Source organism: Ambystoma mexicanum, chromosome 11 (assembly GCF_040938575.1).
Source record: "Ambystoma mexicanum isolate Mex_15411 chromosome 11, UKY_AmexF1_1, whole genome shotgun sequence".
In the NCBI taxonomy this organism is placed as follows: Eukaryota; Metazoa; Chordata; class Amphibia; order Caudata; family Ambystomatidae; genus Ambystoma; species Ambystoma mexicanum.
In genome coordinates this window covers 727,331,937-727,346,779 of record NC_090934.1, presented here as the reverse complement: position 1 = coordinate 727,346,779, position 14,843 = coordinate 727,331,937, and the positions used below count along the sequence as shown (strand labels likewise).

At 48.6% G+C, this 14,843-nt stretch overlaps 1 protein-coding gene across 7 annotated transcripts in view; it reads left to right on the top strand.

Moving 5' to 3' along the window:
- Window positions 1-14,843, top strand: part of FAR1 (fatty acyl-CoA reductase 1) — a 1,197,112-nt gene that overhangs the window by 484,168 nt on the left and 698,101 nt on the right. For all 7 annotated transcript variants that reach the window (XM_069623607.1, XM_069623603.1, XM_069623609.1 and 4 more), the window contains one exon: window positions 158-335. In XM_069623607.1, the coding sequence (XP_069479708.1) occupies window positions 158-335 (178 nt within the window). The remainder of the gene's footprint in view (window positions 1-157; window positions 336-14,843) is intronic.

Here is a 14,843-nt window from a genome sequence, read left to right as displayed (position 1 = left end):
TAATCTCCTAATGCTACCTTGATTTTTGGTGATTAATGTATGTTTGCATATCGCCTTTGACATTTTGGAATGTTTCAACTATGATATTGAATTTGAACATAAAAGGCATTTATTTGTGTGCATCATATTGAATATAATCTTGCATACCTCTTTCTAGGTGGATGGATGATAGTTTAGTCAATGACATCACACCAAAATTGATTGGGGACCGGCCTAATACATACACCTACACAAAGGCCTTGGCTGAATACATTGTGCAGCAAGAGGGAGCAAAACTCAATGTGGCTATTGTAAGGCCGTCCATTGTTGGTGCCAGCTGGAAAGAACCTTTCCCTGTAAGTATTTTATTGTACAGTAACTTAGAAATGTCTTAATCTCTGCAGGCATTTGCCTATACTTTTGTAGTTTAAAATGAAAAAGAAAGGTCTTTATTCCCAGTCTTTTTCTTAGTTAACTGCCAGGTTTATCCTGTTTCTTTTTAGTGCAAACAGTATTTTATTATATCAGTACATTTTCAACAGGTTCCATACGTATAAAATGCAGTAGGAAGGTCACCTGATTTTGCCACATTCCAGGGATGCGGGACACAGGATTGCTGTGCGAAATGTTCGATGGAATCTCAAGATCAGTTAGGGCCCCTAAACCACTGAATAGACGCACATCAAAACTCAGAAATAAAGCAGCTTTTCAGCTTCTTTTCATCTTGCATGAAAGCAACTTACTCCTGTGGTGGGAAGAGGTATATTGTAAAGCCCTTCATCCAATTCCTCACGCCTACCAGTGTCCCCACAACAACTGTTTGAGATTCAGAAACTCTGATTCCTCTGCAGCTTTGGGCAACAAAGGTTGGTGAGGCTTCTGCAATAAAGTTCTCCAGCATTGGATCTTTAATAGAGTGGGAATCCTCTGTAACATTAAAGCAGTTTCACTTGAAATGAAGAAAAAACGGCAGTCGCTTTGGTCGCTTCTGTTTTCTGTGTTGTTTTGGGTCATTTACCCCCTCAGCCAATGGGCAAGGTCTCCTATAGCTCCACCCATGGAGGCCATGCTCAGATGCTTTACCACACTGTCAGTGCTGGGATTCTTCTTCAAAGCTCTCGCTTTACTCAACGTTTTCTTCAAGAAAATTTCAACCTACAACTTCAACTTTACATCTTATGAAAGTTACAGATAAGTACTTTACTATTGTGGTGTTTGGGAGCTTCTACGTGCTTGGTACTCCTGGGGTCGGGCACATGTTTACTCTTTGCTTTTAGGTCAGAGTGCATTTAGGTGTGCCTTCCTCTCCTCACCATGACTTATCTTAGAGAGACTTTCTAGACTTGCCCTACTTTTAACAAAGGCATCTTTGTAGAATATAGGCATAAGGGAAGTCTTTACTTGCCTTTGCCGGCCCACAACTTTGATTCTGGCTCTTTAAATCCATCTTTGTTGTTTATTTATTTGGATTTGTAGGGCGCACAGCAGCCCGGGGGCATCGTGGCGCTTGTTACAGACAATTCTTAGTTACAGATAAACACATTTACAATATACAGTATGGTTTCTTTAGTTGCAGACAGTTTATAGTAATAGTTAAATAACAATAGTTGAAATTCACAATACAGAGAGTGAGGTTTTGATTTTTCTTTGGAAGGCAAGGAGAGAGTTTTGTTCTCTAATGTCTGTGGGTAGTGCATTCCAGGATTTGGCAGCAATGTAGGGGAAGCCTAGTCCGCCAGCTTTGGCCTTGTTTATTCGAGGGATGTGAAGTTGGTTGGTGTATTTTGTCCTGGTGGGTCGTGTGGAGTAGGATTTGGTAATTGTATCTGAGAGGTATGATGGTGCAGAAAGGGTGAGGCATTTAAGTGTGAGGGTAAGGATTTTGAGGGTAATTCGCTCTTTGACCAGGAGCTAATTAACTGATTGGCCTGGGAAATATGCCCCCTTTTTGGGATGCTTAAAGCTGCACGAAGTGCATTGTTCTGCGTGACTTGTAGTTTGTTTAGGTTTTTTTCAGATGTACCTGATAGTAAAGCACTGCAATAGTCTAATTTAGCACCAATAGTTGCTCTGGCTATTGATAGACAATTGGGTTTGGATAAGTATAGTTTTATGCCGTTTATGAGCTTGGTGGTGTGTGCGGATGAGAATGTGATAGCGTTAACCTGTCTAGTCATGGAAAGTGTGGAGTCTAAGTAGATCCCCAGGGTCTTGACAGTTGTAGAGATGGGGATGATCATATTATCAACGGGAAAGTTGGGATATAGTTTGTCAAGTTTGAGTAGGGTGTTTTTTTTTTTTTTGTCCTAGTATAATTATTTTGGTCTTATTCCCATTGAGGCAAAGGCCATTGAACGCCATCCAGGCCTGGATGGTGGTGTAGATTGAGTGGAGTGCCTCGGCGTCTTTGTAGTATGCGCCCAAGAGGGGTAGGAGTACTTGAGTATCGTCAGCGTAATTCGTGTACGCGATACCAAGTGAATCAAGCTCGTCGAAGAGAGGCTTCGTGAACAAGTTGTATAGTGTCAGTGCTGTGCAAGAGCCCAGTGGGACTCCACAGTGAATGGTGGTGGGGGTAGCGTTGGCTATGTTTGAGAATACCTTCATTGCTCAACCTTCAAGGAAGGAGGTGACCCAGGTAGCTGCTTCTTTAGAGAAGTTGGCTGAGTGTGTAAGGTGAGATGTGAGGGTCTTATGGTCCACCAGATCGAAAGCAGCCGAGAGGTCTAGGACTAGCAATAGAGCTGGCTTGCCTTTGTCCATGATTTGGGTGATGTCCACCAAGGCTGTTTCAGTGCCGGGTCCTTTTCAGAACCTAGATTGCCTAGTCCCAAGGATAGAGTGGGTTTCAATGAAGTGTTGGATTTGGCTATGGGTGGCTTTGTCCAATATGTTAAGGAGAAATGGCACAGTGGTTATGGTTCAGTGGTTATTCGGTTGTAGAGGGTCGAGAGTGGGCTTTTTTAGGAGGGGGCTGATCCAGGCCTCTCTGAGGCTGTCGGGGATAATGCCTGTTCTGAAGGAGGCATTAATGAAGGCCGTCAGGAGTGGTGCGAATCGGTCTGTGCAATCCTTGATGTGCTTAGGCGGACATATGTCCCCTTTACACATGGTAGGTTTTTGAGGAGGTTCATAACGTCTAATTCAGTGATGTCACTCAAAGTGAAGACGTGTTTGGTGGAGTTAATTGGAGCAGGAGTTGAATTGGTTTGCTTATGGCCGAGATGAGGCGTAGGGCTTTGCAATGATCCTGGATTTTTTTTTGAAGGAGATTGATTTTGTTTAGCATGGCAGATTGAATACTGACACACCAGGCTTCATCTTTGACGATTTCGTCTGAGGTGTTGGGTGGTGAGATGAGCTCATTGAAAATAGTGAAGATTTCCTTTTGAGTGCGATTTGGCATTAGAAATGCGTACATTAAATGCGTTGCCTTTGGCTTTGGTAATGGCTGCTTTGTATTGGCGGGAGATTACTTTGAACCTGTTTTTGGTATTGTCATTAGGGTTAATTTGCCAGTTTTTTTGTGCCTCTCTTTTGCAGGAGTGCAGGGACTGTAGTTCTTCAGTGAACCAAGAATTGGACTGTAGGGATTTCTTTTCTTTTTTACATTCAAGTGGTGCTATTGCATTGATGGCCTTGGAGAGAGTGTCCTTATAAATGTCTGCTAAGGTAGTGGGATTGTTGGAGAAAGGGGGGCTAGCTCTGGGATATTAAGGTATGGGCGAAGGTTATCCTCATTGGGTTTCTTGGAGCTTCTCACTTGAGCTGCGGGAACAGAGGCGAGAATATTGTGGCTTTGGGTGATAGAGTGAATTCAATAAGATTGTGATCAGTCCATGGCAAGGCTGTATTGGAGGTGATCCTGGCGAGGCAATTATGGTCTGCGACCCAAGATAGGGTGCGGCCCTTGGAGTGCATGGGATGCAAGACTTTTTGTGTGAATTCTAAGTCGGTAAATTCCTTTGTGAGGGTATCGGCAGCTTTATCTTTGGAATCATTGAATCCTCGGTTTAGGTCTCCAAGTAGGAGGGTCTTGGTGGAGCTTTTGATGTTGTTGCTGAGTAGGTGGATAAGGTGTCCCTGAAAGTCTAACGGGAGACATGGGGGGCGGTATAACACATGAATGTTGATGGTGATGTTGGGGGAGAGTGCAAGCTTAGCGGACAGAATGTCTGAGTTGCTGGTCACGGGGTAACTGATGAGTCGAAGAGGGAAACTTTCTTTGAAAATGAGAGCTGCTCATCCTAACCGGGCTGTTGTCAGAGAATGGTAAAGCCTGGTGGGAGTGCGAGAGCGACGGAGGGGCCAGAGGCTTCATGTAACCAGGTTTCTGTGATGGCCAATAGGTCTGTTATTGTTGGTTATGAGGTCAGCGATTTCTAAGGCATGAGCTTGGGAGGGAGTGAACATTGAGGAGGGCACATTTGGTATGTGGTGTGGGTATATTTTTGGTGTTAGTGGTGGTGGGGGTGGATGCTGTTTGGTGTGGCAGGTGTACTGGAGGTGTGGGGCCTGCTGTGATTGATGTTTGGGCGTTTGAGTGTGATGGGCTGTTCGATGTGGGGGGTGTACCTGTAGATGGAGCGGAAGCCTAGTCTGATGTTTCTAGAGGTTGTTGGATTTTACCACAGTAAAGGGGTTTGTACACTGAATTACACCTGCACTAACTGACTATTCCCTTTATTTCAAGTGTAATGAAGGGCATGGCTTATTTTCTCACAATAAGCATAGTCGAGGGGAAGCCTCTGGCCCCCACGGTCCTTAATCTACAAAAAGCACTCTATGCGAGAGCCTCATCCTTGAAGAAGAATGGCTTGTAAACAGCCTACCCTATGACAGAGCTTTGTCTACAAGGAAGGATTGTCTGCGAGAGAACCTAGTCTACAACGGGCTTGTCTACGAGGGAGCCTACTCTACGAGGGAGCCTCATCTACAGACTCGTCTATGGGAGAGCCTCATCTACAGGCTCATCTACGAGAGAACCTTGTCTACAGGCTAGTTTATGGGAGAGCCTTGCCATTCGTAGAGCCTTGCCTAAGAGAATGACTCCTCAATTGAGGAAGATTCTTATGACAGCAGTGCCCACGAGCATGCCTTTTGCTCGAGTGTCCATTTTGCACGAGTATACCTAGTCTGCAAGAGCTCCTGGTGTACGAGAACACCTTTTCTGTACATAGTCTACCAGAGAGCATGTCTACCAGACAGCCTAGTCTATGAAAGGGCTTGTGCATATAAAGGGTCGTCTATGAGACCGCATAGTCTACAAGGTAGACTAGTCAACAAACATGGTTAGTGTAACGAAGCAGGAATATTTATCCCTTTTCTTCAAGGGGGAGCCACCCCCTTTGAGGTTAGGGAGGTGCACCCGCTGTGCAAGACCTAGGGGCCTGGGCAAGCTGGACATCACTGGGAGTGATTCTCCATTGGGGACATTCCCAAAGGGAACTCCCTATGTAGGACACTTTATCTGCACACATGGGACTGCCTTGTATCCAAAATACTGTGTCCTCCTACTGTTTGGCTTTAAGTAATATGGAAACCAACACGGTATCTGAAAATAAAGGAGAAATTCACTTTAAGAAGAAATGGTTATGAAAATGGGCGCTGAGGCCCAAACCGAGAAGCGAGGGCTACTCTGGTGCGGGGGGGGGGTGTATTCCCCCGATGTCAGAACGCCAAGGAGAGGCAGAGCTGACTGCAGCCATGGTATTCCGAGAAGCAGGGAAGGCAATTGGGAGATTCCGGAGGACCGGCGTAGCAGACCGTAGGAGAACAGTTGTCAGGATGGAATCAGAGGAACGGTCTTTAGAGGTGGCATGACCACAGAGGTGCAGTGGTGGGCCTGGAGCCCTCCTAACTACGGCAAAACCTGGATAATCGGAAGTGCAGAAAGTTTCCACCAGCTGCCGTTCGGAGAAGCTCTGACCGGAGCAACTGAGAAGCTAAAGCGAAGAGAGGAAATTGATCTACCAGAGCGTGAGTAGACTCCTGCAAAGTCACACGAGGCTGATGCAGGTATAGGGGTGTGCTGGAGGAGTGGGCGGCCGGCGGGAGGACTAATAATTAAGCAAAGAGACTGTGATGCATGTGCATGTATTAACGGAATAACTGGTGAGCAGAAACTGATATCTTGGGAGATGTTCAAAAGCCTAAAGCAGGAAAAAGGTTGTAAAGCGTTAAAGTGGAAACCACTATTGTGGGTAAATGAGAGAACACACCAGGAACTGATTTAGAGAGGGACAATTGGAAACCTTTGTAAATAAAGTTGTGAAGACGAAGTAAAGGTACACCAAGAAAAAAGGCACTTGGTCAAGCCATTTCAGAGGTGGGGAACTATTAAAACTAAGGTCGGAGGAACAACCCAGAGTGAAAGGAAAGGGTTTAGACTATATTCAAGAGAACAATATTAAGGGTTGCTTGCTCTGGAAAATATGACCCAACATTTGGGAAGAGCTGCAGGAGTTCTCGAAAGAGACATTTCACTACCAGAGGAGATCATCATAAGGAGTATTTTTCTAATTCAAAAGACATTTGGAAATTACACCAGAAGACTCTGGGAGAAGCCCCAAGATAAAAAGGCAAAGCGGAGTCCACTAGAAGAGAGAGATTTGTTGGGGACCAATTTAGTTAATAATATTAGTGGTAGGGTCAGATAGGGTAAGGTTTTTGACCCAGGAATTATTTGATTTTCGACTTCCTGACGACCTTTGTTTAGTTAGGGAATTCCCCTATAGCAATAGGGCAAGTTAGGCCTTTTTTCTATTATTTAAATAAAGCACTTAAAAATGTCTGTGTTGTGTCTGACTCCTTCTTCCGAAACTCCACACTAGTCAACGAGACAGCTTATCTACTGAAAAGCCTCATTACCAGTGAGCATAGTATATTAAAAAATCGAATATACAAAGGTACTTGATGTATGAAAAGCGCATTTCAACAGGCTCCTCAACTAATAGCTTTGTCCGCCAGGGCGCTTTGTCCATATGAGACCCTAAGATGTAACGGGCCAATCAGTGAAAATGCTACTCTTGGAGTGGACTTAGTCTGTGAGGGAGCCTTGTGTACAATGGAACCTAGTCCACAAGTAATCTTATTCTACAAATCAACCTTGTCAATGAAGGCCCTATGATGGGGCTTATTCTATGACCGGTTTACTCTACTGCAGGCTCTTCTAATAAAGGCTCGATTTACTACAAGCTTCTCCACAATGTCTTCCTCTGAGAGGCTTCGTCTGATATTGAAGCCTCGCATGCCACAGTTTCATCAGTGGCCATCTGTCTACAAAAGTCCTAGACTATAACAGGCATGTTCTAATACAGAAACCTATCTTTATTAACCTTGTCAGTGAAGGGTTTCGTCCAGGACTGCTTATTTCACGAGATAGCTATTGCGTCAAAGACTCTAAAAAAAAAAAAAAAAAAAAAAAAAAAACGTTCTCTTGGCGATTTGGAAGGCGACAGCCCTAGTCTAGGAAAGACCACTTAAAGATGCCTTAGTCAAAATCATTTTGTACGGGAAGCCTAGTTCCCTGTAGCTGCAGCTATCGAAAAAATTAATTGCAAGGGCATTGCCCAAAACAAATTCATTTGGAGAAGGCCTATGCCAGGGTCATTTGCTCTCGGCAATGATGCAGACTTTTTAATACTTTTGCCCTGGGCATACCAATTCTCAGATGTCAGTGGGAGCTACTGCTCAACATTCCACTTCCATCATACCAGGTGTGTTGTAACTCTAAGGTGAGAAGTATGAAGCTGGATTTAAGCGCTATGCTTGTTCCCATATTTCGCGGCTCTTCTCAATCTACAGGAAAATGGTGCCCATTGCCACCCTTTATTTTGGCACCAAAGCAGGAGGATGCCCATTCTCGTTCCGATATTCAATGGAGACTAATAACATCTGTCAAGTAGGTGTTTTTCATGTTGGCACACAGCCACACCTCCCAATTAGTACTAAGGCTGGCAACAATTCTCCCTGCTGATAAGCCAGCAAACATGTCTTCAGGTGCTTCTACTAGTGGTGCTAGTGCTCTTGCCCAAAGGACCTGTGGACCGAGTCCTAAGGAACAACAGGGTGCCTTTTTAATCTATTTCCAAGTAAAGTTGGGTGGGTGGATCTCAACATGTAACTCCGCTCCCTATCATTTCAAAGCATTTGGAGAAAAAAGAAATGTTGGGCAACCTTCAAAAGGAACATGTGTAGTCTTACGTCCCGTTTCCTTTGCTCCATACTGCATGTGCGTCCATTCCAATGGACGGGAGATGGAACCTTTTTCACCAGAAAAAAACCTTCCCCTTTAAATGTAGAGGTGCTCAGGGGTGAAGCCCTTAGTAGCATGCGCTACCCTGACTCCGCCCTCAGGCGCCACACCTCAGTCCCCTTTTCCGCATCGATGGGAATGGGCCAAATTCACCAGCGCTCCTGGGTTTGGCTTCAGCCATGTAGCCTCTGCCGCCTCCTCAGCCTCGGGCCGCGGTCACCATACCCCAGCCTCCGGCTCCACCTCCACAGGATCCTCCTAATCCACAGGATAGATACGGATGAGGATCCTGACACGCCATCGTCAGCCAGGGCCTTCCACGAACATCTTGAAGGGCTGGTGGAGTACCTGGGCCTACCCCAACCTGAGGTTGAGCAGCCGGAAGAGGGGGTTCTGGCTGAAGTCCTCACACAACGCCCCTCTGCCAAAACGGGGATTCGAGGGGATTGGGTCCTCCGACGTATTCCATATCTGACAGGTAATCACCACAGCTGTGCTGCTTCGGAAAACTTTCTGCGTCCTACATCGATACGCTGTCCTCGAGGGCCTCCGTCGAGCCGACGTCACCGGATGTTATAAGTAGGACGCATGACGCCCATAGCCTCAGTTCCGTTTTTTCTGCAAACGTGTTTGCTTCGGAGATCTCGGCACGCCTCGGTTCTTCTGAGTTCTATTCTTTCGGTTCTTCGAACCTGTTAGTTTGCGAAGATTTCCATGATGTCTTTGTCGTCTTCTACCCCGCGACCGGGTTTCAAGAAGTGTCGGGACTGCGATTCCAAGATGTCGCTGACAGACCCGCACACCGCCTGCCTCTGGCTCCTCGGTCAGAACCATGCCACGGACGATTGTCAGTCGTTAACATCGAAGGCCTTGCAGGAGCATAAGAAGAATCTTTCTGTCGGTAAGGTGGCTAAGCCCCTGAAGTCGAAATCCACTGGGCTTTCGGCTGACGATTCGAGGGGTGACTCTGCATCGTCGGCGTAAATCCAGGGGGGGTCTCGGTCCCGGAGTGGGTCCTGCCATTCCTTTGCCTCTTCGAGGCACTCCCGGAAGCGCCGTCACCGGTCGCCTTCGCCGTCCTCGTCCGAGGACTCCGCCCGTCGGCGGGTTGCTTGTCCCAACAAGTATTCCACTCCTGCAGAATGGGATTAATTTCGTAAGGTGGTGATGGTGATTTTTCAGTCGAAAGACGCCGGCAGGGAACGTGCTAGAGACACTGTTCGCACACCTTCGGGTTTGAGCGGTCTTCGCGATCACTGGGAACCTTCGATGTCCCGGTCGGACAAGGTGGATCGCTCTAGCCATGCCCGTTCCAGGTCCCGGTCCTCGACGCCCTCGAGACAGTCGGACCCTGTGAGGTCTTCGAAGAAGATGTCGACGCCTTTGACGCCGAGACCGTCGAATGACTCTTGAGGCTCTGCCTCCGAGGAAGCCATCAACGCCATTGGCGCCGAGGCTGTCGAAGGACATGCTCGGCGCTACGCCCTCGAGGTCTGTGTCGAAGCCATCGGTGCCACGCCGATTCCGTCGACACTTTTCGAGGAGGCTTTATCGGAGGTGCCCCGGAGACCGGTGGAAACTCTGAGAAAGGCCTTGCAGAAGTCAGTAAGGGTTGTATTCGAGCCTTTTTCTGTGCCCTCATCCAGGGATTTATTCCAGCCCCTGGATTAAGTCTCTGAGGTGAATGAAGGGTCTGATGAAGGTATGGTTCCTGACGAACTCATGTCTGGTCATAGCCAGCTAGAAGACCTGCGTCAGTCCTTGCATGACGCCAGTGGTCTGGACACCTCTCCGGAGGTTGAGTTGGGTAGGCCTGAGCCTGGCACGCATGCCGAGTCCTCGTACCGGAGCCTTATGTCGCAGGTGACGGATTACTTGGGGTGGTCTGCGCCGCCAGTGGATTTTCTGCAGGATGACCTGACGGATATCCTTGACCAAGGTCATCCAACTGACCCGGTACTGCCATTCCATATGGCCTTGCAAAGAAGGGTGGCAGCAGCTTGTACTGCTCCGGAGAGTCTTCCGGCAGTGAGCAAGTCTTTGCCGAAAAAATACCATCCAGCCAGTAACGACCTCAGCTACTTGACTACGCACCCCACTCCGGAGAGTTTGGTGGTGCAGGCGGCTACGTCCCTGGCGAAAATCGGCATCGTACCCTACGATCCCTCCTGATAGGGACGACAAATGTTTTGATGGCTGGGCGAAAAAGGTGTTTTCTTCAGGGGGTATGGCTTTACACGCAGCCAACGCCGTGTGTGCCTTAGCACGTTTCACTCATACTCTGTGGAATTGTCTCTTTGGCGACTGAACTTATTCCCGAACGGGATGGCTTTTTTGCTCTTGTTCAGGATGGCAAGGATGCCATGTGTGAATCCGTTCAGTCGGGTCTCGACATGGCAAGATTGTGTCAGCCGGTCCATGGCAGCGAGCACCGTAATGCGCAGATTTGCGTTGTTGCCGAAGTCTGGTTTTGCTCCTGATGTACAAGCCCAGCTCCTCAACATGCCCTTTGATGGTGGACATCTTTTTGGCAGCAAGGCTGACGAGAGCCTTGAGGGGTTGCAGACCTCCAAAGCTGCAGCGAAGTCGTTGAGCGCTGCAGTTCGCCAACCTCTGCCTTTTCATCCTAGGGGACAGCAATGGAGGGGAGGTTCCTTTCGATATTACTCATCCTTTGGTAGATCGAGAGGAGCTGCAAGTCAAAGGGGCCACGGTAGGAGTACCAGAGGTGGAAAACAAGGTACTCGAGGTGCCAAGGCCACTAGGGCAGTCGCCTCTTTACCCTCGGGCAATGCCCCAGCCGCTTCAGCTCAGTCATGAGGCCATGTCCCATGGTTCGCCGGTTGGGGGAAGGCTGGCGCAGCATCTTGTAAAATGGCGTGCCATTACTTCAGATGTGTGGGTTCTGGAGATCATAGCCCACGGCTACTGTCTACCTTTCCGGCAGAGGCCTCACGACAATCCACCAGGGAATCTCTTTGAAGAGTCCGGATCCACTCCTTGCGCAGGAAATAAAATCCCTGCTGGAGAAAGGCGCCATAGAACTGGTGCCTGTAGCGGAGAAGAACAAGGGATGTATTCCCCTTATTTTTTGATTTCGAAGAAAGACGGAGGATTGAGGCCCATCATGGACTTGCGTGGTTTGAACAAGCTCCTTAGGAAGGACATGTTCAAGATGGTTACTCTCTCTCAAGTCCTCCAGGCCCTTCAACTTCAGGACTGGTTGGTGTCTCTCGACCTCAAGGTTGCTTATTTTCATGTGCCGATCCATCCGAAGCACATGAAGTACCTGAGGTTCGCGGTTGGTGACTCGCACTTTCAGTTTCGGGTCCTGCTGTTCGGCTTGACCTCCCCCCCGAGGGTTTTCACCAAGCTCATAGTGGTGGTGGCAGCGTGTCTCAGGAAAGAGGGGATTCACGTCTACCCCTACCTGGATGATTGGTTGATCAGGGCGCACTCTCCCAAGCAAGTCCTGGATCATCTGTCAGTCACCTGCCACTCCCTTCACACGCTGGGCTTCTCCCTCAATTTAAAGGAGTCCCACTTGACGGCAACTCAGCGGCTCCAGTACATCAGAGCAGTGCTCGACACGTCCCTGGGGCAGTGTTTGCCTCCCCAGGTGAGGGCTCTTCACATTCAGCAGATGGTGCACAAGTTTCAACTTGCCCAGAGTCTCCCGGCGTTCGAGTTCTTGAAGTTGCTCGGCCTCATGTCATCCTGCATTCTTCTGGTGCCAGAGGCCAGGTTGCGGATGAGATCTCTGCAATGGGTTCTCAAGATGCAGTGGTCACAGTCCTCCGGCAGGATGTCGGACCCGTTCAGGTGCTGCCCTCTGTCGCCTAGGACCTTCTGTGGTGGGCCGTCGAAGGCAATCTGATGAGGGGGGCTCCATTTTGGCTGCCCTGGCCAGAGGGGACGATCGTGACGGACGCATCCCTCACGGGATGCGTAGCTCATGCCAACGAGTTGACAGCGGTAGTTGGTCTCCAGTACAGACTCCATATCAATCTGTTGGAGCTGAGGGCAGTCAGGCTTGCCCTGAAGGCTTTTCTACCGACTGTGCGAGGGAAGAATGTTCTGATTCTGACGGACAACACAGTGGCCATGCACTACCTCAACAAAAAGGGGGGGCAAGGTCACTTCCTCTGTGCAGGGAGGCGATGCAGCTCTGGCTCTGGTCCATCGAGCAGGAAATTTCAATCTTGGCAGTTCATCTGGCCAGAGACAAAAACGAGACGGCGGACATTCTGAGCAGGCAGAGCGCGATCTCTCACGAGTGGGAGCTGGCTCAGGAGATTCTCCTGGAGATCTTCGCCCTTTGGGAGACCCCACAAGTGGATCTCTTAGCCTCCAGTGTCAACCGGAAGTGTGAAAGGTTCTGCTCTCGGGAATTTCCTCCAAAAGGAGCCTTAAGGGATGCATTCGTGGTGGAGTGGTCCTTCCCACTGCTGTACGCGTTTCCTCCAGTCCCCCTCATCCCGCAAGTGCTGCAGAGGTTACGGAGGTTCGGTTCCTGGATGATCCTCATTGCTCTGGCATGGCCCCGGAGAATGTGATACCCGGACCTTCTTGACTTGTCCATCTGCCCTCCACGCCGTCTTCCCTACCGAGACAATCTGCTCTCACGGGAGGGGGGGGGGGGGTCAGGTTCGCCATCCATAGGTCAAATACCTCAACCTTCACGCTTGGCTTCTGAAAGGTTGAGGTATAAGGATTGGGACCTCCCTGAAGACGTAATGGAGGTGTTGCTTTCGGCCAGAAGGCCTGCAACAAAGTCCCTGTACCGTTGCCGTTGGAGAAAGTTCTGCGACTGGTGCAGGGTTAAGCATGTGGATCCTTTTTCATGTGACATTCCTGTGGTTCTGTCTTTTTTGCTTTCGTTAGCCCACAAGGGCCTGCAAGTGGGTACCATTAAAGGTTACCTGGCGACGCTGTCCATATTTAAGCGCTCGTTTGAGGAGTGTTCTTCAAAATTCCTTTAATTTCTCAGTTTCTGAAAGGGCTCACTAATGTGTTTCCACTGTCACGTTTCCAGGTGCCCGGTTGGGATTTGAACCTTGTTCTAAAATTCCTTATGGGTGCTCCATTTGAGCCTTTACATTCCTGTCCTTTGAGACTATTAACCCTTAAAACTGTATTTTTAGTTGCGGTTGCTTCCGCTCGCAGAGTGAGTGAGTTGCAGGCACTTTCTGTTAAGCCACCCTTCAGTGTTTCATAAGGACAGGGTTGTCCTTAGAGTTCGTCCTTCCTTTCTTCCAAAAGTGGTGTCGGAATTTCATTTAAGCCAGGCCATTCTTCCGGCATTTTTTCCTCCTCCACATCCTAGTAAGGAAGAGGAGAGGCTCCGTAGGTTGGATCCTAGGAGAGCTTTAAGTTTCTACATTTCACGCATGTCCTGGGTCAGAGTGGACGATCAGCTCTTTATAGGTTACACTGGAAGTCGGTTGGGACAAGCTGTTACTAAGCAGACTTTGTCTAGATGGATTATCTTGTCAATTTCTGAATGTTACCGCTTGGCGGGTAAGGACCCTCCGGTAGGTTTATGGGCCAATTCTACCAGGGGTATGGCTGCCTCTACTGCCCTGCAGAGGGGTGTTCCTATTTGTAACATCTGTGAAGCAGCCACTTGGGCTTCGGTCCATACTTCTGTATGACACTACTCCCTAGATTCTATCCATGGGCAGGATCTGGCCTTTGGCAAGGCGGTCCTTTACTCTGCAATTTAATCGGGCATTCTAAATTTCTATATTCTAAATTCTTTTCCCTCCTCCATACGTTGGTACTGCTTTGGGAGTCTGTCATATATATGGAATACGTTGGAGGACCCAATCCCCTCGAAGAACAAGTTACTCTCTTACCTGGTAATGTTCTTTCGATGGGATGGTCCGACGACGTATTCCATATCGCTCTCTCCCTGCTTGTCCCGCTACAGAATTTCTTATGCGATTGCAGCTTACGTTTCTGCAAGGCTTTCTGTGGTCATACTGGCAGATGATTGGTGCTACACTTTCTGGGAAAAAACTAGAACTGAGGCTACGGGCGTCATGCTTCCTACTTATAACATCCGGTGACGTCGGCTTGACTGAGGCCCTCGAGGACAGGGGATCGACGCAGACGCCGGAAATTTTCCCAAGCAGCACAGCTGTGGTGATTACCTGTCCTAGATATGGAATATGTCATCGGACCATCCCATCGAAAGAACGTTACCCGGTAAGAGAGTAACTTGTTCTTCCACTGCAAACCGATGTAGTCTCCCTGGCCAAGAAGGGTTGGCTCAAGCCCCACTTGGCCCAGCCGGTCAATTGACACCTGGATGCGAAGTACAGGCAGATGGAGGGGATACACTCTTGCTATCTGCCCATCCTGAGCCACACTCCTCAGTGATTACTGCAGCATCACTATACTCCAAACCTCAGTCGTCAACAGCCTCCACAGCAGCAACGCTACTAGGCAAGGATGAGAAGATCTTGGAGGCGTACAGGAAGAAGCTGTATTCCAACGCGTCCTTACATCTTTGTCAGGCCAACGCCGATGCCATGCTGGTGGCAGCTAACTAAAGGTTATGGTGGGAAATTGCGGACCTCCCGGAACTCCCTAAGCAGAGCCA